At 45.1% G+C, this 24,652-nt stretch overlaps 1 protein-coding gene across 1 annotated transcript; it reads right to left on the reverse strand.

Annotated features, from left to right (window-relative positions):
* Positions 1-1,703: 1,703 nt before the first annotated feature.
* Positions 1,704-21,258, reverse strand: Spty2d1 (SPT2 chromatin protein domain containing 1). Its single transcript, XM_051148563.1, has 6 exons — positions 20,946-21,258; positions 10,315-10,429; positions 8,059-9,591; positions 6,181-6,346; positions 3,751-3,828; positions 1,704-1,913 (listed from the first exon to the last, which is right to left on the reverse strand). The coding sequence occupies exons 1-6, from the start codon at positions 21,003-21,005 to the stop codon at positions 1,820-1,822; spliced, it is 2,046 nt and encodes a 681-aa protein (XP_051004520.1). The 5' UTR covers positions 21,006-21,258; the 3' UTR covers positions 1,704-1,819.
* Between the last annotated feature and the right edge of the window lie 3,394 nt (positions 21,259-24,652).

Here is a 24,652-nt window from a genome sequence, read left to right on the forward strand (position 1 = left end):
TTCATCTAGCACAATGGCTCCTTTTTGTGCAGACAGCTGCACCCTGTCACTGGGTACAGTAAACTTTCAGCCACCACAAACCTGGGCTGCAATGACAGATTCCTGAGTGTGACTACTGAGAAAAAGGTCACCCTAGAACAATCCAGAAGGAGGGGGAGACACAAGGGATGCAATAATGTTCCCAACCTACTTCACCAAGTGGAAAGCTTACTCCCTTTAAATAACGGATGGGACCGGGGACGGGAAGTTAGTAGGCTCTCTGCTACTAGTCCATAAAGGTCTACGTGGAGTGTGAGAGTTCTAAAGCCTCTAACATTAAATCCTTGCACTTTCAAAGTTTGAAATTCAATTCAAACTGAGTTAGTTTTAATGTCTGGGTCAAGTGGTCCCACAAAGGAAGGCTAAAAATGATCACTCATAATATTCAAGCTTAAAGAATGAATACCATGGACAAAATACAAATAAAGTCTGGACCTGTTGAAAAGTAAGAGGCTTTCTTTTTCTTTCTTTCTTTCTTTCTTCTTCTTTTTTTTTTTTTGTAGGACAGCCTCTCCCAGCTCCCTACCCCTCATGGCTTAACAGCTTAAGACAGCCAGACTCATTGTGGAATTGTCCCACAAACCGAATTCTGGCCACTCCCAACCCTCCACACTTGAGTCTCCAGCGTCCTATTTCATTTTTTTGTTGCTGGCTGTCCTTGGACATGGCTTCCTTCCAGCCAGACCACAGATCAGCCTGGATGGACTCTAGGCTGAAGTGACGTAAGGTCTGTAGGTCTGACTAGAAGCAGGAGAGAACTTAAGGTTTCTCAGCTCAGTCACAGTGCATAGTTTGAAACAAAAGTGCAATATGGACAAAGGAGAAGGTGATACTCCTGATACACTAAATATTTAGTTTTTGGTTTTTTGGTCATTAACATTTTCTAAGGAATTTAAGCTAAAAATGCAATGTTAATTAACATTAAGAGGTACAGGGGCACTTTGGGGTCCCAAATAGCTTTTTAATGGGGAGAAAAAAGGAGAGGGGGCCACAACACACTTTACTTGTTGATTTTTAAACTATTACTCTTTCAAATCTAATATCTGAATAACCATCTTTCTTTAATATAAAAAGAAATTAAACAAAGAAACCCAATCAACATAACAGTAAGGCCCTGACCTATTTCCCACTAAGTCAATGTGACAGGAGGCCTGAACGGCATCCTGGAAAAGAATATTCTTGTTCTGGCAAAATTTGTATTTGAACTTTAAAAAATTTTATTATCTAATATAAATTAGGAATGCTTAGCATCCAATTCACAGATAATGTTGAATACAATATATTTCATTCTATTTTGTAAGTCAAAGTCGTAAGGATGAGCTCCATGTATAAAGCTTACTCTTTCCTGGGTTTTCACTTCAAACATAGACTGAGACAGGTCACTTTATTGCTGGCAGCACTCACAGAAGGGCCAGGCCCTTCAGAAAGACTAGTCTGACTGGGATCTGAGTAGTGCCTACTCACACACCAATCTCCCCTTTTACAGTAGCAGAAGAGCAGTAAAGAGCAGCTGGCTGCAGGTGTTCCCACGTCAGCGTGCACAGCTCATCAGGTTCACGGCCAGCGCCTGTGGAGGGTGACCCTGCACAGAGCACGCGGCCAGCATTGTAGCATTGCATGACAGAGTCCACTCTGACTCAAAACAGCAGCCTGCAAATGACAGTATGCAGTCCTTCCTCCAGCGGTCACATGGGAATCTAAACTGATAGGGGCTTGTTCCGTCTGAAGGCAGGAAATCCTTGCAGCAGTGTCCCAGAATTCAGAAACTCAACAGCAGCAGCTAATGTCGCTTTAGCTTCTTGGCCTTTCGACGCTTCATTTCTTCCTCTTCTCGCCTCATTTCCTCTAAGTCCTCCTGCATACCTAGTCTTAAACTATGGAGAAATTGTTTAAAGGATATTTGTTAATATGCATGAAATTACAACTTTTTAAAAAGCAAGACTGGCATCTCAACTGGGACTTCCATGAGGACTGTGCTGATGAGTGTGCTCATGCACAGGGACATACACATCCATGCACAGGGACATAACACACACTCATACAGAGGGACATATACACACTCATACAGAGGGACTGTGAAGGAATGTCTTGAGAGGATATAACAAATGTCAATAAAGCACTGTTTAGCCATTCAGCTGGGCAGAAGGACAGGAAGTGGAAGGCAGACTTCCTGGAGAGGGGAAGATGGCTGACAGTGGAGGACGACAAATGGGGGAGAGAAACGGCCCAAGGATCACAGTGGCAAGTGCTTGGGATATATTCATATTATGAGGTTTACAGTAGTCTGTTTAGTTTACGAGAAGATTTGTATCCGTTTAGATTTTGCCAGTGCATAGTGCTAACAGCTTTAAAGTACATTTCAGACTCTGTGTCAGTTATTGGCTTTGTAAGCCGAACAGATACAAATTAATGTAACAGGGACATATACATCCACATTTACACACAGGGACACATACATACGCACTCATAGAGACATATGCATACTCAATTCATATACACAGTTTAAAACAGGACCCTAGACAAAAATGTGAAGGTTTCACAGCAAGAATGACAAAACTCAATATACACATTTAAAGTAATCAAATATTAATTTTTTAAAAAATTGTAGCAAGGTGTGGTGGTGCACGCCTTTAATCCCAGCACTTGGAAGGCAGAGGCAGGCAGATCTCTGAGTTCGAGGACAGCCTGGTCTAGAAAGCGAGTCCAGGACAGCCAAGACTACAAGAGAAACCCTGTCTCGAAAAACAAAGCAAAACAAAAAAATTGTGAGGCCATGCATGGTGGCGTACCGCTTTAATCCCAGCAGTTGGGAGACTGGTCCCTGTGAGCGTGAGGCCAGACTCCTCTATATACCGAGTTCTAGGACAGCCAGGGCGACATAGAGAAACCCTGTTTCAAAACTGTGTCCATATGTGCGTGTCAGTGTAGGTGCCTGTCTAGGCCAAAAGAGGGCAGATTCTGTGGCGTTAAAGGTAGTTCTGGGCCACTGGTATGGGTGTTGGGAACCGAACTGGACCTCCACAAGAACAGTTGTCGTCCTTAACCAGAGCCGTCCTTCTATCCTTCTCAAAACACTTAAAAGAGAATGCTTGTGATCTGCGTGTGCTCCTTGGCACCCACATAAAGACAAGAGAAGTGCCCTACACATGTACACACACAAAGTACACAATCCCTAGTAGTAGTCCAGATTATTCTGCTCTCAATCCTTATTTTGACATTTTATCTATAGGAGGGATCAAGAGAAAAGAGAGCTGTTTCGTGTTTTGTGTTGGGACTGAGGTGAAAATAGTCTTCTAGGATAGGGACTTGTCATTATTAGTACTCTATGCAAAGCATTCATTTATACCCTACCCAAGCAGTGCTCAGGAGCTTATGACCACGCAGCCAAACAAGATGGAGGGAATCTTTTATTTTTTGCCTTTGCCCCCTGAGTGCTGGGATTAAAGGCGTGCACAACACACAGCTACGGCAGACTCAGGAAGGCTTCTAACCTTACTGCACATTTCACCTGAGACACTATAAGCACCTGGGATACAGAGTGTTGCAATCCTTACAGTGCTTAAGTAAGTCAAGCAATGTGTTCTTATTTCACAAATGGGAAAACCTTAGCCAGGCAGGGGATCTGCATAAGGCTTTTTCAGCCAGGCAGCGCACAGCCCCATGCAGGCCTTTTGGGACATTTTGACATAATGTACCAAGTGCCATGCTCACCTCTTGGCTTCTTCCTTCTGCTGCTCCTTCCAACTGCTCTCCATGTAACGTAAGGCATAGTCACTCTCATCTTTATATCTGGAAAGAAAGCAAAAAAAAAAAAAAAAAAAAACAGAAATTCAGTTTCCCCCCCCTTTTTTTTTGGTTCAGTTACCTTGGAGTTTATTTAAACTAAGGAAAAGGTCATGTTTTCATGCAATACATACTCGGTTCTTTTTTTTTGTTGTTTTTTGAGACAGGGTTTCTCTGTGTAGCCTTGGCCATCCTGGACTCACTTTGTAGACCAGGCTGGCCTCGAACTCACAGCGATCCGCCTGCCTCTGCCTCCCGAGTACTGGGATTAAAGGCGTGCACCACCAAGCCCGGCTACATACTTGGTTCTTTAAATAACAATTGTGACACACAGCAACAGTTTTCTTAAAGAGCTAAATCTTCTCATTTAAAAAAAAAAAAAAAAGGGAACAAAACCAAAACCAAACATGCTTAAAACTAAAGCACTCAGTTTTAGGATCGCTCCTGCCTTGTTTGGGAGGAAGCCAGACACTGAGTATAAGATGTTTTGTAGTAAAGACATTAAACGAGCTTTAGGTGCTCACAAAGCAACTCTTCCTGAACCCAGGTAGAGCAAAAGCACCCACCCCAACAAGGCTTCCTCAATCAGATACAATTAGTAACTATAATCCTGAAAGCACAACTTGAAATTTTATATATATTAATCTCATTAGACCTTCATGACCACTGGGAGATAAGAGCTTCCCAACAGAAAACTGAGGCAGCAAGTTAATGGCATGGCGCAAGGCTAACAGACAGCGCTGCTGCTTCTCAGCCTGCCCTGCGCTCAGAACACCTGGCTGCTCCTCCCACTGTGCTAAGTGTCCCGGATGTTCTGTCTCTTGTTAATGCTTTTCTGATGGCCCAGTTTCTAGAGGGGATCTAAAGATGAGCAATCAGATTGTCATAGGAAACGTGATGGGTCTCATCTTACACACATAAAACTTCACTTGAGTCTTCCAAAGTGTTGTCTGAAATATTTACTTCATTAGGATGTGGTGAAGCATCATTTCAAGTCCTGGTCTTTTTCTTTCTTTCTTTCTTTCTTTTTTTTTTTTAACTTTAATGGTTCACAAACTTTTAAACACACACACCCTTACCTGGGGACTTTATAAAATAGATTTTCATTTAGTAGGACTAAAGTGGGGCCTGACAGCCTGCAGGGTTTTTTCTGTTTGTTTGTTTTGTTTTGTTTTTTTCTAAGACAGGGTTTCTCTGTGTAGCCTTGGCTGTCCTAGACTCGCTTTGTAGATCAGGCTGGCCTCGAACTCACAGTGATCCTCCCGCCTCTGCTTCCCAAGTGCTGGGATTAAAGGCATGTGCTACCACCGCCCGGCGCAGAGCCTGAAGTTGTAATAAGCTCCTAAGCACATCAATGACAGCGATGGCCCCACACCGGCCAGGGCCACATTCTTTAGTAGCAAAACATCACACCAAAGAAAAGCAGGTGTCAGATCAGAATGACTTATTTACTATGGCTCGTGAATGACTTTCTGACTTCAAAGCCTATCTATTTCTACGTGAACCTGCTTCACTTCCTATCTGTTAAATAAAGATACTACATACAAATAACATCATAAACTACTCTGAATTCATTAAAAATTATCAAGTGCCCTATCTTAGTTAAGATTTCTACTGCTGTGACCAAAACTAACCCCAGGAGGAAAGAGTTTATTTTATCATAGAGCCTTCTTAAAAAAGATTTTATTTATTTATTATGGATACAATATTTTGCCTGCACACCAGAAGAGGGCACAGATCTCATTATAGATGGTTGTGAGCCACCATGTGGTTGCTGAGAATTGAACTCAGGACCTTTGGAAGAAGAGCCAGTGCTTTTAACCTCTGAGCCATCTCTCCAAGCCCCCTCCTCCTTTCTTTTTTTTTTTAGCTTTTCCAGATAGATTTTCTCTGTGCAGCCTTGGCTAGCCTGGAACTCACTCTGTAGACCAGGCTGTCCTGGAACCCACAGAGATCCATCTGCCTCTGTCTCTGCCTCCCAAGTGCTGGGATTAGAGGCGTGTGCCACCACCACTTAGCTCGATCTGCCTTCTTAGAGGAACTGGGAGCACCAGCCTTTGGGCGACACTGCCCACAGTGAGCTGAGGCCCTCCCAAATCAACTGGCAATCAAGAAAATGCACCACAGGCTTGTCTAAAGGCCAACTTGTGAGGGGCGTGTTCTCAGTTCAAGCTCCTGTGTCAAGTTCTCTCTTCCTTTGGCGAGCTGACATTAAAAACTAGTCAGCACATGCTCTACGACTAAGTCTTTTTAGAACCCCTCCTCTGCCTCTGCCCACCCCAAAGGTTTCTAAGTAAGCATTCAATGACTTTACTGTTAATGTTTCTACATTTATATTTAGGTAAATCTTCAACTTACTTTTTTCGGTCATAGCCAAAGATTTCTCGAATGTGCTTGGATATTTCTTCCTGAGGCTCTCCTTCATCTTCAATGAAATCATCCATTTCCGGGTCATATTCATCATCATCATCATCTTCATATTCTCGATGCCTTTTATAGCCAGTAGGGAAGGGCCTTTGAGGACCTAAGAACAAAAGCCATGACTTTTAAGAATACCGTATGGCGAAATACTTCCTACAGGTGACTACGTCACCTGGGATTCAGAGAAACTGACAATAAGATGGCAGCCTTAATCTGGGCGTGGTGGCGCATGCCTTTAATCCCAGTACTTGGGAGGCAGAGGCAGGTGGATCACTGTGAGTTTGAGACCAGCCTGGTCTACAAAGCAAGTCCAGGACAGCCAAGGCTACACAGAGAAACCCTGTCCCTGCCTCCCTGCCCCCTTATCCCCCCCCAAAAAAGAAAAAAGGTCAGTAAAATGTCTGAAACTGAGTCAAGTTACAAACTGGCAAAGAATCATTAGTATTTAATTCTACCAAATAAACACATCAAAGGTAGTTCCCTATTTTTTTCCTGTCATTTCACTTAAATTCAAAGCCCTAACATGCCTATAGCTTCTGCTATTTGGGCTTGAAAGCTTGAGCCAGCAGTTTGAAGAAGCCCTGGGCAACATAGCAAGACCATAACTTAGTAAAGAAAATAATCCCAAGTATAACACATTTTCAGACTTATAATTGTTCAAAGATTGTTAAAAGCATGACAGCATGAAACATTCATTTATTACCCTATTTTTGCCTAGTGACTGATAAAAATTGAAAAACAAAAAAAATGACGTGGGGATGTAGCTCAGCAGAAAGCTTGCCAGGACATGTGAAGCCCTGGGCTTGGATCCCAGCACTGCAGCAGAGCAGTGGGGCTGCTGCATACATGTAATCCGGCACTCGGGAGGTAGAGGCAGGGGATGGGACATCAGAGGTCACCTTCAGCTACACAGCAAGCTCCAGGTCAACATGGCTATCTTGTCTAAACAAAACAAACCCTAAACCTCCTTCCCCCCACCAAAAACAAACCCAAAACAACAAACAAACCAAAAGCAGGACAATTTTTGCAAAAGACAGGAACTCAACAGACCAGTGAGAGCCACTTTCTAGCCTGTGAAATGTAAAGCAAGGGATTTTGCCATTGGTTTCTCTTTGTACTTTCCCTGGATGCTAACAAGGGCTTTAACAAGTACCCATGCAGTGTGCGGGATCTACAGGAAGCAGCTGGCCTGGCCCTCCAGGACTTTGAGATGGCACATTCCTAAAGCACCAATGACAAGTCTCTTCAGAACAGTCTAAAGCAGCTGCTGGTACAGGACAGGTGTTTGACAAACATATGCTGACTAACACTGCAGCAAAGGCTGGAGGCTCATAATTGCCCTCTCATCTTTAAGTCTTAGCCTTCATGTAAACCATCACTCTACCCATGGACCCATAAGCCTTCTCTCACAAACCACAAAGCCAAGTTTACTGCACGTGAGAGAACAAGGTGGGGGTGGGGGTGTGAGCAGCAGATGCTGACCAGCCTCTTTCCTATTCTCAGCAATTGGGCATTACAAGGGTGTGAAGTGGTCATGGGGTTTCTGGTTACAGAAAGCTAGGTGCTTTTTCCAATAGCCTAGTGATAAATATACTCTTCAGAATGAGGCTCAGTTAGCCAGGGAGCAGAGGTGCACGCCTTTAATCCCAGCACTTGGGAGGCAGAGGCAGGTGGATCTTAGTGAGTTCGAGGCCAGCCTGGACTACAGAGCTGAGTTTCAGGACAGCCAGAGCTGTTACACAGAGAAACCCTGTCTCAAAAAAAAAAAAAAAACAAACAAAACAAAAAATAAATAAGAATGAGGCTCAGTTTTACCTTGGACATTTCTGTAGCCAGGCAGAGGAGGCTTCATTCCATTTATCTGTCCATTGCTTGACCGACTAATAATATTCTTCGAAGAAATCGTTTCTGAAACAACAGTGCACTTGGGCTTTGTGGGGAGGCCTGGGCTACTAACTGGTCGTCCAGGTCCTAAGTTGCTCATGGGTCTTCCTGGACCTGAACTGACAGTTCGCCCAGCTGGACCGGAGCCACTTATGGCTCTCCCAGGGCCACTGACTGACCGCCCAGAGGAGCCTAGGCTTTTCATTGGTTGTCGAAGGTCGTGCGGGCTGCTTACAGGCCGTCCAGAGCCTCCAGCACTGCCCATAGGTCTCCCAGAACCAGTAGACCCAGTGACTGGTCGTCCAGGGCCACTTGAGCTGCTTGCAGGCCGTCCAGGGCCACTTGTGCCATTGACTGTTCGCCCGGAGGCGTGTGAATTGCTGGCCAGCTTTCTGTTCCCACCGAAAGACTGCTCAGGCCCTGAGCTGGAGCTGCCATTCTGGCGCCTGGGCACAGGGCTAGAACTAACTGAGGGTTGAGCTGCCCCTGGGCTAGGTCGCCCAGGAGCTGAGCCAACGTTGCTGCCTGGCTGTCGGACACCTGGAATATTTGCTTTGTTGTGGGAGAGACCTGTGGGCCCAGGCTTAGAATGGCTGGAATGAGAAGGAAGAGATTTTTTGGCTTTGTGCTCAGAAGCAGATTTCTGAGTCCCAGTAGCAGAAGTCTTTGGGACACTTGGTGAACAGGTGCTGGGGCGGGGCTTTCCAGCCCCATTGAAGACAGGTCTGTTGTGGCCCTCCCGAAGCGAGGGTTGGGAGCTACTGGCAGACCCAGCCTTGGTCCTCTCTCCTGGCGTGGATCTGGATGAAGACAACGCTGCTTGTTTCTCATTGGCTGTGCTGGGCCTGACTTTCTTCTCAGCATGAGGAGAGGGCAATCCTTTGGAAGAAAGCTGCCTGTCTCCAGCACCTCTGCTGGGCTTTGTGCCCATGATGTCCTTCTGAGATGGTGCCCTTTTGGACACAGGTGGAGGTAGTTTGGCATCGGTTTCAGGCTTCTTTTTCCTATGCTTTCGTTCAAGAAACTCCCGTTCCCTAAGTTCCTCTGCAGTCATAGGCCTATCTTCTGCTTTCCTCACCGCCTTGATCTCCACTGGTTCAAACTGCTTCTTCTCCGCGAGCCTCAGCAGGTCCGTGAAGTTCATGGGTGGTGGGGCACTTTTAAGGGGGGCCTTTGGTTTGCTTTCTACTTTGGGAGGCTCTTGCTCCTCCTCATAGTCCTGTTCCAACTCTGCTTCGCCGTAGTCCAGGAACTCTTCCTCCTCTATGTCACAGTCCTGGTCAGTTCCCTGGTTCAGGTGGCTTTCCACTGCCTGCCTCTTCTTTGACTTTTCCTCAATAGGAATCCCATCGTAACCATGGAAATTGTCCTTTGTCCTCTTGGCCATAGCTCTTGCTTTTTTGTCATGTTTGAGCTCAATTCGCTTTTTCACTAGTTCTTCTTTCCTCTTTTTCTCTTCCAAGGCTGAAAGGAATAAAACAAAAGCACATTATTTCAACAGATTCAAGACAGCAGCTGCTCATGCGATACCAGTCCACAAAGCACAGACACTGTGGAATTACAGCTTCCAGATCTCTAGAAATCAAATGAGGAAGTCACCTAACAAAACTGAGTAATTTCTACACAAGTGGGTCACAGATGAGCTTTTCTTTATGACTAAGCAGGTCAGGGACTTGGTTTTGCTTTAAATGTACAAAACGGCTCAGAAATGCAGCAAGCCAACGGGACACCCACCGAAGTTGTTAAGTGCGTCAGTGGACACCTACAGCAATGCCAGAGCTGGGGGAAAGAGTGGAGACGCGCTCCGGCCAGGCGAGCGGCTGCTATGCCATGCCTTCTCACCTCCCCACCTTCCTCAAGAGATGAGGCCTTACTGTATTGTCCCTACTGCTCTGAAGCTCCTGAGCTCAAGGAATGATGTTGCCTCAGCTTGCTGAATACTTGAGAGGACAAGTGATTATCAAAAGCCTTGGGGTGGGGGGTGGTGGGTAGGATGAGGTTAGATAAAACTATACAACCAAACAACCTATGAACGCACATGCACACATGCGTATGTGTATATTTCCATAAAGTTAACCCAGAGACATGTATACATCACCCCCAAATTGCTAAGCTGTTAGGATGTTTTTACAACCACACACTGGTTTGGCAGCAGGAACTGAGACTGACAAAAGTACAAACACATACCTTTTTGTCTAAGCTCCTCTTCTTTCCTCCTGAGGAATGCTTTCACGGCTGCCGACTGGACACCTTTAACTTTTGGGTCTTTCTTGGGAGGCCCCACTGCCAAGCTATACCTTTTCTAAAAACGAAAGCAGAATAAAAGCTATAACCAATTCAACTTAAAAAATATATAGTCTACAGTGTAAATGTTGTTTTTAATTTTCTCAGATGTGAGGAATGAGCTGAGAGCCATACCCGAGCTTTACTAATCCACGGCTTGGGCTGAGCCCAGAGCATTGCTATCTAAATCTCCCTAGGCCTAGGCCTGGAAGCGTCTAGCCCCTATATAACCTCATCTTCTGCAAGCCCAGACCTTGAAGGCTTCAGCTTCCAGCCTCTCTCTGCTAACCTGGGCCTAGAATGTTGTCAGCCTTTAAGACTCACCCTCTCTTTCTGAACTCGCTCCATGGCTGGTTCAACTCAGTTGTTCTGGCTCGAACTCCTCTCCAAGCTGACTGATTTAAATTGGCTTCTCTCAAAGTCTGTGAATTGCTCTATTGTATTCCTGCACTGTACTCTCCTCCTCTGTACAGTACTGTCTAACACACTCTACGTGCTGCTCGTAAGCAGTGCCCCCCTCATTGGGAATATCCTATCTCTGACTCATTCTGTGAAACATTTCTCCAATCCGTCACTTTGTCAGTCCCTCAATTAGAGATTGCTTAGGACTAAGGGTGTGTCTATATTCCAGCCAGAGGGATTAGAGGTGTGTATTCCAGCTGGATCACACAGTCCTAGGTCTTTGGATGTGATCCCTTGCCAGAACAGCCATGCTGCTGGGCTGTATGGCTCAGTGGTAGACTGCTTGTCTAAAATATATCAACTCTTGAGTTCAAGCCCCAATACTGCAGGAAATGTAGAAAGATAATGAGGAAAGGAGGGGAAGTGGAAGGGAAAGAAAAACAAGACTTCTAAACAAAGGGTCTAGTTCTCTGTAATCTTTACATGTAGCATTTAAATTTATTAAAGATTAATTTGTACTGGGCGTGGTGGCGCACTCCTTTAATCCCAACACTGGGGAGGCAAAGGCACACAGGATCACTGTGAGTTCGAGGCAAACCTGGCCGACAAAGTGAGTCCTGGACAGACAAGGCTATACAGAGAAACCCTGCCTCAAAAAACAAAAACAAAACAAAACAAACAAACAAACAAACAAACAAACAAAAAAACAAAAAAAAAAAAGAAAAGGTTAATTTGCTACATAAGCTCCTTTAGACTGGTTTCCATATTACCAAGATCATAAATACTGGCCAGACACAGATGTTTTTCCAGACTTCAGTTTTTAAGTAACTGCATATAGAAAACGACTAAAACAGGAATAATGACGATTTGATCCCCTGAAAGAAAAATACTTCAATTTCTTAAGTATTTACTATTTAAGAAACATGATAAACAGAACTAATTCTTTTGTCTGGGACCATGGGACATAATTTATGAGACAGGAATTTTTCTTTTTTAATCACAGAGCAGAAGAAACCCAGAGCCTCACATGTGCCAGCCCTCTCTGTTATGTAAGAGACACCCATTTTATCTACTGAATCTGTGTCTGTGTTGGAGTAAAACTTATCTCTGTGGGAGAAGCCAGCAGTTTATAAACTCTAATGCTCTCTCATCCCATGTATGACACCCTTGGAGAAAAGCCAAAGGATCTGCTTACTACAGGGCTGACAAGTACAATGTATCTTGAAACAAGCTCGAGTTCCAACTAAATTAGTCAACTAAAAAAGCAGCTGGGCAAGAAAACAGGCCTCATCCAACCTGAAAATCCCGCATGATGGATGGCAGTGAAGACTGACTCATCCCTAACTTAGAAACCCTAAGACAGCACCAATTATTTTCTAGTCACCCAGGCTATGACATAATTAGATCCTATAATTAGTTGACATCTTTGTAAACTGAATTGAGAGCTCTTTGCTTCAAAATACTACCATGAATATGACACCTGGTTCAAGTGTATTAAGACACAGCTCACAGGCAGCACTCCACAATTTAAGTTTCTTCTGGTATATTCAGAGTTCCAGAGCAATCATTACTGGTTTTCAGAATATTGTAACCATGTCAAGAAGAAATTGCTTGCCATTGAGTGATGGGTCTGGCAACCACCAGTGAACTTTCTATTGCTGTGCATTTGTCTATACATTTAATGGGAATGAAATCTTACAATGTGGCTGTGATTGTCAACCTTGGGTGCTCACTTGGCTGAGGAACCACACTATTTAGCCAGGTGCTTAGCTTCTGCTGCCTGGAAGAATTTTACTCATGCAATTAACATCTGCAGTAGTCCCCTGCCTGGTTCAGTGACTTCAGAACAGCGCTGGGGTCAGCAGATAAGAAACTACCCTCAGGACGAGGGCATAACTCAAGACTGCCTGCTTTCCATACAAAGTTTGGACTTGCCAGCCCTACAAATAATCCCTTCAAATCACTCCTGCCTGTCTGTTTCTCTGAATAACCCCATCGCACAGAGCAGTCCTTTGCAGTTGGCCTCTTCGTGAACATAGAGGCTTCAAGGGTAGTGTTGCACTCGTTAGGAGCTCATTCCTTCAATAGCTGAATAACATTGCAGGATACAGATAACTCAGCATATTACTTATCTGGCCAATTGCCATTCTTTGGCTTCATAAAAAATGCTGCCATGACATTTTAGGCGGGTGTATGTTTAAATTTCTCTTGGGTATGATTATATATATCTTAGCACTAAGCTCACTTGACCTTTCCGAAAAGGGCTATGAGCAGACCAAAATGTTCTGTTTTGTTTTTCAAGACAGGGTTTCTCTGTGTAGCCGGGGCTGTCCTGGACTCCCTCTGTAGACCAGGCTGGCCTTGAACCCACAAAGACCCACCTGCCTCTGCCTCCTGAGTGCTGGGATTAAAGGTATGTGCCACCACGCCCGGTCCTTCCTAAATATGTTTTGATGGAAGATTTCATAAGATTTTCCCCCAACTCATGGTAGAAAACAAATGTTTAAAAAACAGAAACAGAGCAGCTGGCTAGAGTAACCAAAGTGCTGGGCAAGTGTGTGTGGAGTTTATGGATGACACCAACCACTCTGTCATCTGAAATGTCAAACACCCCGTCCAAGAGGGTGATGTGCTCACCCTATTGGAGTCAGAAAGAGAGGCTTGGAGGTTGTGTTGGCCCTGCTGTTGTATATCTACCACTTAACCCATGGGATGACCTGCAACTGCTAAATAAAGCATAAGAAAACAAACAAAACAACAACAACAACAAAAATCAAAAAACAAAAACAGAGACAAAGAGCTGGACATGGTGGTGCACGCTTTTAATCCTAGCACTCTGGAGGCAGAGGCAGGCAGACCACTGAGAGTTCAAGGACAGCCTGGTCTACAAAGTGAGTCCAGGACAGCTAAGGCTACACAGAGTAACCCTGTCTCGAAAAACCAAAAACCAAAAACCAAACAAAAACAAAAACAAAAAAACAAAAAAAAACCCACACCAAAACCAAAACAAACAAACAAACAAAAACAAAACACAAACAAACAAACAACAAAGACAAAAAACTGGGTGTGGAAAGACTGAGGTTAGAACACAAAGTGTTCTCTTTAAGGCAGAGGAGTGATTTGGCACGTCCCCCGCATCAGATGGCTATACCTGGCCATGGCAGCAGCACACCAAGATGTACCCAGCAATTCTGACTTTTGATTCAAGACACCAGGCTGCTTCACTGTCTGGGCTTCATAAAAAGCAGCTAGACAGGTTTCTTTCTTCTTCCTTTTTTTCTGAGACAGGGTTTTTCTGTGTGGCCTTGGCTATCCTGGACTTGCTTTGTAGACCAGGCTGGCCTTGAACTCACAGCGGTCTGCCTGCTTCTGCCTCCAGAGTGCTGGGATTACAGGTGTGCACCACCACGCCCAGCTGGACATGTTTCTTGTATCCTAAGCATAGCCATCTCATCAACCTGCAAAGCCAATCACATCACACTTCTGGACTCTGAAGAAAGGCCCGCAATGGTGGCACTTCTGTCGTTTAATATAGCACCAGAGAGTTTGCCAAGGTGTGTAATTCTAAAGCCAACAGGCTTAGAAAATATCAAGCTATTTAAAAACATTCCTCCTGTGGAAGCCAGCCTGTCAAGATGGGATTAAGCAGCAGCATGCAGTCTGGAAACCTTGCTAAGCAAGTGTGCTCAGTGACAGCCAGCACGTTCCTCCCCACCCCACCCCCAGCGGCTCCTTAGGAGAATCGAAGACTCTTATGATTGTAGAAAATACACATTTTCTGATGATTTTACATCACTTATTATTGGTTAGAGTAGTCAAATAATACATTCTTTAATCCACACCACAGCCTTAAACAGGGTGATACATTAGTCAGGGAGTCAGGGAACAGAGGCAGGGAAACAGCTCTTTGCATTAAGCTAGCTCAGTGGGGTGGAAAAAGGGCAGTGAGAATAAAACATTTGTGCTGGCTATGGTGTTTAATGCCAAAATCAAGTATTAGCGGTTTGTAAAACACCTGGTTAGGGTTGGGGCACAGCTCAGTGGTAGTATACCTGTTGGCATGCTGGAGGCCCTGGTTCAATCCTTAGTGCATCATTCAAATCTGGCATAAAATCACACATCTTTCCTAGGAATGGCCTTAAAGGGGGATGACTGGGTTTCCTGGTGCTTAGGCTTTGCAGATGAATCCATGTGAAGGCCTGTCTTCTGACTCAGGACCAAACAAACATATTTGTACACTTTACTTTCTATTTAACTCCAACCCTTTTTGCCAGCTCACACTTCAATCTTAAATGGAATTCCCTAATCTCCATGCGCTTCTACCCGAGACAGGTCTACACTGATCTCTATGCTCTTCTCCTTTCCCCTTTGGGAGAACAACCAGGCTGACAATTTTTTGGAACTGACTTTCAATATCCCCATCTAGCAGTTTCCATCCATGGACTAACCAGGCTCAATCCTGCTTGCTTCAGAAATCAGACAAGATCAGATAGATTGGCCTCTTCAGGTGGTTGGTCATAGAGTCCACTGGTTTTTATATGCTGCTGCTATTTCCTCTCCATCTTTATATTAAGAATGTCATTAAAAAAAAAAAAGCCAACAGTATTATTGCTTAAAGCGGTGCTACACAAGAGCTTGAGGCAAGGAGGTTGAGCTTTGTCTATGAAGATGATGAATTCTCTCACTTCAATACATTCCCTCAACAGAGGGCCGTAGTCAGGAGCAGGGACTCTGAGCAGCCTGTTGGATTAGCTCCCATAATTCACTGTGTGGCCTCAGGCAATTTCTTCACACCCCACTAGGCTTCAGCCTTTAAAATCTCCTTCATATGTTCATCATGGTGACTAAATTAACTGACACATGAAGTGCTTAGAACAGTACCTGGCACAGGCTCAGCACAATGATGCTAACTGCTATCACCATTGCTTAGAGATTCTCTAAGGTGTTAGGGGAAGAGAGACAAGGAGCCCCTGTGGGCAAGGGAGGAGCAGCAGTTCCAAAGACCTCCCCCAGAAAGCCCAGGTTCAGAAGTACTGCTCTGCACCAGGGAACAGCTGTCTGGGATAGCAGGGATGGTCAGTCAGCACTTAGTGGAAGGCGAAAAGCCAATTTCCACAGAGCCATCACTACCTCAGCAAAAACTTGTGTCAGCCCATGCCATTCTTTATGAGGAACCATTACAATCCCAGCACTCGGGAGGCAGAGGCTGACAGATATCTGAGAGTTTGAGGCTAGCCTGGTTTACATAATGAGTTCCACATGGCAACTAGGGCTACATAGTAAGGCCCTCTCTTTAAAAAAAAAAAAGAAAGAAAAAGAAAAAGAAAAGAAAAAAGGCAGTGACAAAGACTGGTTGCATCACCCTGATCAGCTGTTATTTTTGTATTAGGAATTCCACTGAGAAAAGAGTGTATGCCTAATACTTCCACACATGATGCAATCCTACCTTTGTTTTAACTAAAACATCAAGATGACTGTTTCATTTAAATACAAAAGCAATGAGGGACATGTTAGTACAAACTAGGCATCCTTAATCCAAAAATCCAGAATCCAACATGCTCCAAGATCTGAAATGTTTTAAGGCTTGATAGTGACGTCGGTAAAAGCGCAGAAGGCAGTTTAGTTTGGGAGCCCCCATTTAGTTAAGGAAAGGCACTTGGCAGCCTGGCTCCTTTGCTGGCACATACTATGCACTCACACGTAGTCACCCCAAACAATGGACCCAGCGACCTCAAAGCTATCCAACCCCCCACTGGCATGGGTTACACCTCTCTCATCTCTGAAATAATGGTGTACTTCTCCCTCCCTGGTAACAATCAAATTTATCCTTTCTATTCAAGTGTATCTCTGACTTCATAGGGCTGACAATTAGAAGGGCCAATGAGGCTTGAACCTGGTTTTGGGTACAGGCACAGCAAAGAAAAACTGCATCCTCTTGTAACCTTTTAGGGAGAATCTCTAGTTACCATCTAATGCCTGTGTATAACTGGGAGGTGCACAGGATTAAAATCTGATGCATTTTGGGGAGGGGCATGCACAGTAGAGAAATGATTATATAACCTATCCATCAATCAAAATAAGGAGCTCTCTAACTGTACCCACAATACACCAGGCCACTCTTCCCCAGGCGCTGACTGGGACACTGAGCATCTTCAATCTTGTGCTGTCAAGTACTGTCTTTAATCTGTACTTTTGCTTTACTCCAAATAAAATCCTTGTTTGTTTTTTTTTTTTCCAAATGTGCGTGTGCCTTTATTTTCAACTCTTTGAACAAGAGGCCAAGAACCTGAAAACACCCAACACAAACTCTGACCACTCAACAACAGAACAACACAAGTGGAAAATTCCACACTTCACACCATGGGCTAAAGTCAATGCAGAGGCACTCTAAGGTGCTCAGTGGCTAAGAACAAGTAATTCTCCTGCAAAGGACCCAGGTTGAGTCCCAGTACTCACACTGAGGCTCACAGCGCTCTGTAATGCCAGTGCCAAGGGATCTCATGCCCTCTTCTGGACTCTGGGGCTCTGTATGCGCACAGTGCACAAACACATGAAAGCAAAACAGCCATATGCATAAAATAAAGAATTGTTTAAAAATCCTGTACAAAAAGAATCTTCATGCTGTACGTGCAAGACCCACACAATGTACTTGACATTCCCAACATGATGTGGGGGGAGGGGCTCACAAGACCTGGTAGTGTGAAAAGGCTCACATATTTGTGTATTTAGTCCCCAGCTGGCAGAATGAAGAGGTGTGGACTTGTTAGAGGCGTGTCATTGGGTTCCATGAGATAACATTCCCAGTTAGCTCTCTGCTTCCTGCTTGTGGACCAAGATAGGAGCTACCACTGTAGCACCTGCTGCCGTACTTTCTGCCATGATGGGCATGGGGTCTAAAGCTGTAAGCCCTCAGTAACCCTTCTATACGTTGCCTGGGTCATGGTGCCCTATCACAGCGACAGGAGAGAGGGAGAATACTGTCTCTGGTGGTGTACCTCTGGCACACTGCCCGCGCCCAACCCATGCTCATGTATGCCACCCTATTTAAACTCAGAAGATCTCTCTGTGTCTGTCTGTCTCCACGGCGCAAGTATTTATTTACTTATTTGGAGACATTTCGAGTATTTATGTACATAGCTTTGGCTGACTTGCTACTGTCTTGTAGCTAAGGATGGTCCTGACCGCCTGCTGTCCTGCCTGTCCCTCCCAAGTGCTACAAGCACAGGCTTTCAGTGGCCCACAGGCTACAGTCGCGGATAAGGTATGCGTTTTGTAAAAATACGTTATAATTGGTGCATTGCCATCTGTTTAAGTAAAATAAACATTTAAATACAGGAAATACAAATTTGGAGACAGTCTTATTTTTCAGGAACATAAAAGGGACTTGAGGATAGAGCCTAGAAGTGAAAGCTCAGTGGCAGCGCACTCACTTGCCTTACGTGAGAGGCCCTAGGCCCAATCTCATCACGGAGAAAACAATAACATGAAAGCAACACACGAGGGCATGGTGGTGGGCGTGGTGTCACATGTCTTTAATCCCAGCACTTGGGAGGCAGATACAAGTGGATCTCTGAGTTCCAGGCCAGCCTGCTCAAAAAAGAGAGTCCAAGACAGCCAAGGTTACACATAGAAACACTGCTTCAAAAAAACAAAAACAAAAAAGAAAGCAACGCCCATATGCAATACTAATGCTAATGTATGTTAAATATAAAGCAGGGAACAGGGGAATTTGTTAGTACTCTGTGCTTATCAGTATTCAAATTATTTTGAGCTGATAAAATTAAGCTGGATAGATGGATCAGCTTAGGCAAGATCATGGATTAAATTTGGTATTATTTAGCTTATTTTGTTCCAATTTTTTTAATCCCTTTCATTTCATGTAAAATATAAAGAAGCTGGGCGTGGCGGTGCACGCCTTTAATCCCAGTGCTCAGGAGGCAGAGGCAGGTGAATGTCTGTGAGTTCCAGGACAGCCTGGTCTACAAAGTGAGTCCAGGACAGCCAGGGCTACACAGAGAAACCCTGTCTTGAAAAAAAAAAAAAGTTAATGATGTAAATTGATCATTAGCTCAAGTTAATGATTCAAACCTGTTTACTAACTCTGTTAGGAGAAGGGAAGGATGATTCATAAAATGTATCTGTTATTCAACTATTAAATTCTAAATTACTTCACCAATTTACCTTTCTTTACTCCCTGTTAGTACAATCACAGAGCAACCAATAACACGCACTCTGAAATATCTTGTATTTTGAAATCTTCTGCTTTAGGATTGTTTGTTTGCCTTTCCCCTAACAGTATTGCCTTTTAATCCTCTCTCTCTCTCTCTCTCTTTTAGTTTTTTTGAGATACGGTCTCTCTACATAGTTCTGACTGTCCTGGAACTCACTATGTAGACCAAGCTGGCCTGAGACTCATGAGCTCCACCTGCCTCTGCCTCTGTAAGTGTTGGTATTAAAGGTATGAGCCACCACACCCAACCAGCAATTGGTTTTTAAAATCTGGTTCTGATTCTTCCACAAGACAATTCTTGCGCATTAAAGCTAGTATTTTTTTTTTTGTAACTATTCTCAAAATCCAAGAAGATTTAAGATGAAATTATGCAAATATGAATGGTTATTAGACCTAACACTGACTTGACTAGATAACCTACAAATGCACGAAGTATTGCTGCTCCAGGTTTCAAAGGCTTGAGCCCACAGCTTCAACCTTGCAAGGCTTATGAGACGTGACTTAAGAGAAATCTTACTCTGAGTGCTTATTATCAAGGTGGGAAATGACTGATCGAATGTATGTGTGTGTGTGTATATGCACACACATATGTAAGCATAACTACCTTCTACTCATTATTTTGGACCGATATATTCAAAAGAGTAAAAAGAAAATGAGCAGGATTTGACAAGAAAGTGGCAAGGGAGGGGGGAAAGTACTGCAATATACAAAACTAGGAAATGCCAAGTCCAAGTGAGATCTCAAATTCCAGCTGACTGATTGACTCTAAGAGGTGTGTTTGGTGTCAGGCAATGGTGGGGCACACCTTTAATCCCAGTACTTGGGAGGCAGAGGTTGGCGGATTTCTGAGTCCAGGACAGACAAGGCTACATAGAGAAACCCTGTCTCAAAAACAACAACAACAACAAAACAAAAAACAAACAAACAAACAAACAAACAAAAACACCAAAGAAAGAAAGAAGAAAAAAGAAGTGTTTTGAGTTGGACACTTCACTGACCAAACTGCAGATACCACAACGTGATGCATCGGTTTATAGCTCTTTCGTGGGTACCTTCTGGTGATCCAGAAATGATTAGTTTATGCAAAACAGCTATAACCCCGGAAACCAGACGTCAGACCTCAGCATTTACTTCTGAGAATTTCACCGAACTGACGCATCTACTTTAGCAAACGGAGCCTACAAATCTGGAAGTCCACAAGGAAACGAAAGCTGAAATCGGCTTTGCCCAACCCGCTCGCACAGGAGATCGATAGATCCGAGGACCTCATGCACCTTAGGTAAATAAAATGTCTACCACACACACGCAGCCCATATGGTCACCTCACAATTGTCTACGGATTTCCAGCAATACTCTGAACTTTTCACTCCCAACATAAGGCACCTCCTTGGCAGGGGGATAACATCTTTGGCTCAGTGGGTGGGGCCACGAAGCAGAGAACTCTTTCAAGAAATCACTAAACACTCAGGCAAAAAATCCGTACCAGGCCCGCTAAAAAGATCCAAAAGGCCATCAGGAGACGTCCTTAAAGTCCCCCCCGAACTTCCTGAGGATACTGGGCCTCAATTTAGGGGTTGAAGTTTATTTGAATGCCAGGCGCTTAAAAACTACTAGACAGCGATCTGCCAGGCGTGGCTCACTCACCCACTTTGCGCAACTCTAAATCGCTCCCCCCACCCCAAAGCCGCAAAGCCCACCTTCCAGGACGCGTAAGCTGGAGAAACCAGCCCCCAAGAAAACTCCCTTTTCGCACCCCCAGGCCCTCTGTATTCAAATCAGCGCATAAACTCCAGAAGAGGGCGTAGTTCAGGTCTCCTCGAGGCCGACAGGCGCTCGCCGAGAAGTTCCACCTACTCCCACCAACTTGACGCCCCGGTTTCTTAAAGCAACCCCGGAGACTCACCGGTACATGGTTGACACCTTGTCCTTTGGAAGCGATCAAGAGGATTTCCCTGAAGTCCATGTCTGGCCGAAGAGAAAAGCCCGGCTGCTAGCCGGGCGCTCCGGACGCGGCGGATGAGAGTCTCGCCGCTGAGCCTAGCTCCTCTGACTGACTTGCCTTGGTGGCCCCTCTCCCGCCGCCCCTCGACACGGACACTTCCGGCGCCTTCCAATGCCGTGTGCCGCCCCCGCGCCGCAGCCGAACCCAGTGTATGTGTGTAGATATATATGTACACAACCGCACAGCGCCGCCGCAGCGCTCGCGAGTATTTGCGCAACTTCCGCTTTCGGGGGCAAGACGCCTAAAAAGCCTACGTGGCTGTTGGCATTGGCCCAAATGGGCGGGATTAAAGCGCTTCCAGCCAACCAGACGCAATATGGCAGTTAGGGGGTGTGGCTAATGGGTGAGCGTGATCCGCCTTGAGGATCTATCCCAGCCTGAAGATCTCCGTGCAAGAGCTGGTCGAAGAGGAAGGACGGGGCCCTTTTCTAGGTCTGGGCTATATGTAGGTGTCACGCGTGGGTGTTCAGAGACCACAAATGGCGGCTGGTTGGACAGGTGTGGAGCTGGGGATTTCGGTTGCGTTTCTCGGTGCCCCGAAACTACGCATGCGCACACGGTTCCTGTTCTCAGCTTGGTCCTCGGATGCCAGTTATCTCACAGAGGCGCTTACTGCTTTTTTTTAAAAGCCTGAGGAATGAGCGAAGGCTTCAGTCACACATCGACTCTGACGCACTGCAGAACATGCGTGCATTCACTAGGAGTCTAGCATGGCTTTCATTAGAATTATCTTGAGTTTGTAGTCGTTTCGGCCCAATAAAGTACACGTGAATAACTAGGTATACCTGGGTCCGGGGGTGAGAGTGGTTCATGGATCTGGACTGTGTGGGGCGGCTAATTGTTTACCAATTGTTGTACGGTTGAAAGGATGAGTGTGCCCTATAGGCCTTATTCTGTGAACTAATGTTTGACTGTTGTATGGGACCGGCTCCACTTGAGGCTGGGTAAAGAGACCAAGATGAAGCTGAGTGTGGGGTTGCAGGCCTGTAATCCAGCACTCAGGGAGGCAGAGAGAGGCGGATCACTGAGTTAAAGGCCAGCCTGCTCTACAAAGCGAGTCCAGGTCAGCCAAAGCTACACAGGGAAACCCTGTCTCGAAAAACAAAGAGGCACCAAGATGAAGCTTTCCTTCACCCTAGATTTTTTTTTTTTTTTTTTTTTTTTTTCACTATAGAGTCTCTGTGTAGCCCTAGCTGTCCTGGAACTTGCTCTGTATAGACCAGGATGGCCTTGAACTCACAGAGATCCACCTGCCTCTACCTCCCAAGTGCTGGGATTAAAGGCCTCTGCCGTCACTGCCCGGCAGAATTGAGGGGCAGACAAAGTGACAAATCAGAGAAAAATATGGACAGAATGGGTCGGAGATAGGATACACCCAACTCTCATTAGAAGAGGACAGAAAAGGGAGGCTAATTAAAAACAGCCAGGGAGAGAGAAGGGGAGTTTTACAGGTTTCAGAGAGAACAAGCTAGTCACAGGTGAAGACAGACCGAGCCAGAGACTGAGAAAGCCAGACTTAGTTTGAGGTCAAGAGAAAGCAGTTTGAATCAGTCAGCTTAGAGAGGAGTTTAGGCCAGAACCGTTGTGTTGAACCAGCTGACAGGGGTTCAGAAAGAGCTAGAAGGGCTTGGGAACGGCTTCTACCCCCTCATCTGAGGAAATACAACATTCACCAGCTGTGAATGGCAAGTCCAAGAATCTAATAGTAGCTCAGTTTGGGGTCTCAGCAGATCCCCTGTATTACACTGGAATCCTGAAGGGGGCTCCAATACCAGTGAAGGAATGGGTGTGTTAGCAAGGTGAGGGCAAGCAGGCAAAACTCGAAATCTTTTTTCCCCCTCTCCTTATATAGACTTCCAGAAGAAAAAACGTGATCCAGATTAAAGGTGTGTCTTCCCACCTCGTGATCAGGATCAGAGGTGTGTGTCTTCCAACCTCAAAGGTCTGGACTAGAAGTGGCTCCACCCACTTGAAGCAGACAGTCTCTCACAGGTGTGCCTCCGTTTCTGGATTATAGTTCATTCCAGATGTAGTCACGTTGCCAACCAAGAACAGCCATCACAGCCTGCATGTCTAGGTTACCACATGCATGCAGTGCCTGGTACCCATGGAGGCCTGAATAGGGCATCTGATCCCCTAGGATTGGAGTTAGAGATGGTTGTGAGCTGCCAGGTGAGTACTGAGGATCCAAGCTGGGTCCTCGGAAGAGCAACAAATGCTCTTAGCCACCGAGCCATCATCTTTATTAAAATCCTACAGCTCCCAGTGTTTTCTTTCACAGTTTGTAATTAGAGACTTAACACATGTTGTTCTTTTTTTTTTTTTCCTTCTAATTACTAGTCCTCAGGTTAAATGTGAAGATCTGTAAAAACCCAAACAAACCCCTTTACCTGTCACTGTTCCCATCTCCAAAATACTTACTTCTCTGCCCATGCACATTAGTGAATTGATACGTTTAATATGTGGGTTGTCTGGTTAAATCTTAGGTGATTTAGTCTATTTTAAATTAAAAAAAAAATCAGCCGAGTGTGGTGGCACTCGCCTTTAATCCCAGCACTCAGGAGGCAGAGGCAGGCGGATCACTGTGAGTTCGAGGCCAGCCTGGTCTACAAAGTGAGTCCAGGACAGCCAAGGCTAACACAGAGAGACCCTGTCTCGAAAAATCCAAAAAACAAAACAAAACAAAAAACCAAACAAATAAATAAATAAATAATCATGTGTGTGTGTGTGTGTGTGTGTGTGTGTGTGTGTGTGTGTGTGTGTGTGTCACATTTGAGTATGCGCCCCAGCGGACATGTGGAAGTCAGAAGGCAGTTTGTGGGAGCTGATTCTTCCCTTCCACTATGTGGGCCCTGGGTTTGAACTCAAGTTCTCAGGTTTTGCAGGAGGCACCTTTCTTCACCTGCCGAACCTTCTCACCAGCTCAGTTGATTCAGTCTTAACTGACTTCCCCCACTTATTTGCTGCAGGCCATGAAGACCTAGGACCTAAAAGAGATAAAATAACTGCAGTATACTTAGTGGGCAGCAGAAAGAGATTAGTCAGACAGGCTTGCCTTCTGCTGCTGTGAGGTATCCACCAGTGAAGGTTACTCAGATACAAGTTTAAGCCAACAGTCTTTATTAGCCAGCCGTGACTACACTGGGTGTTCAGGATGCCAGTGTGGCACTGAGCCTTTCTCAGGGTGAGTTTTTCAGCACAAACCATACCTGTGGTTGACATACTTGAGTTAACCAGAACAGAACTAAAGATGCCAAAAGCCAAAGTTAGTACATTTAGGGCCTCTCCCTGAACTATGGATGTTGATGGATTCGGTTTCTGCTTTTGGTTTGGCAGGTGATGCTGACAATGTGCTGAGTTTTATAGCTTGAGTGGTCCTTCCATCATGGAGGCAGCTGTGCTAAGGCCTGGTCCACTATCAGCCGCCAAGCCCCCTTTCCACTCCACTCCTGTTTTAAAGACAAGGTCTCACCGTGTAGCCATGGCTGGTCTGGAACTCAAAGTGTAGGCCAGGGTAGCCTCATTTTGAGATCTGTCTGCCTCTACCTCTTGAATTCTGGGGTCAAAGGTGTGCACCACTAAACAGGGCACGCCTCTTTCCACATGTT

This window comes from Acomys russatus, chromosome 7, assembly GCF_903995435.1.
Source record: "Acomys russatus chromosome 7, mAcoRus1.1, whole genome shotgun sequence".
Taxonomy (NCBI): Eukaryota; Metazoa; Chordata; class Mammalia; order Rodentia; family Muridae; genus Acomys; species Acomys russatus.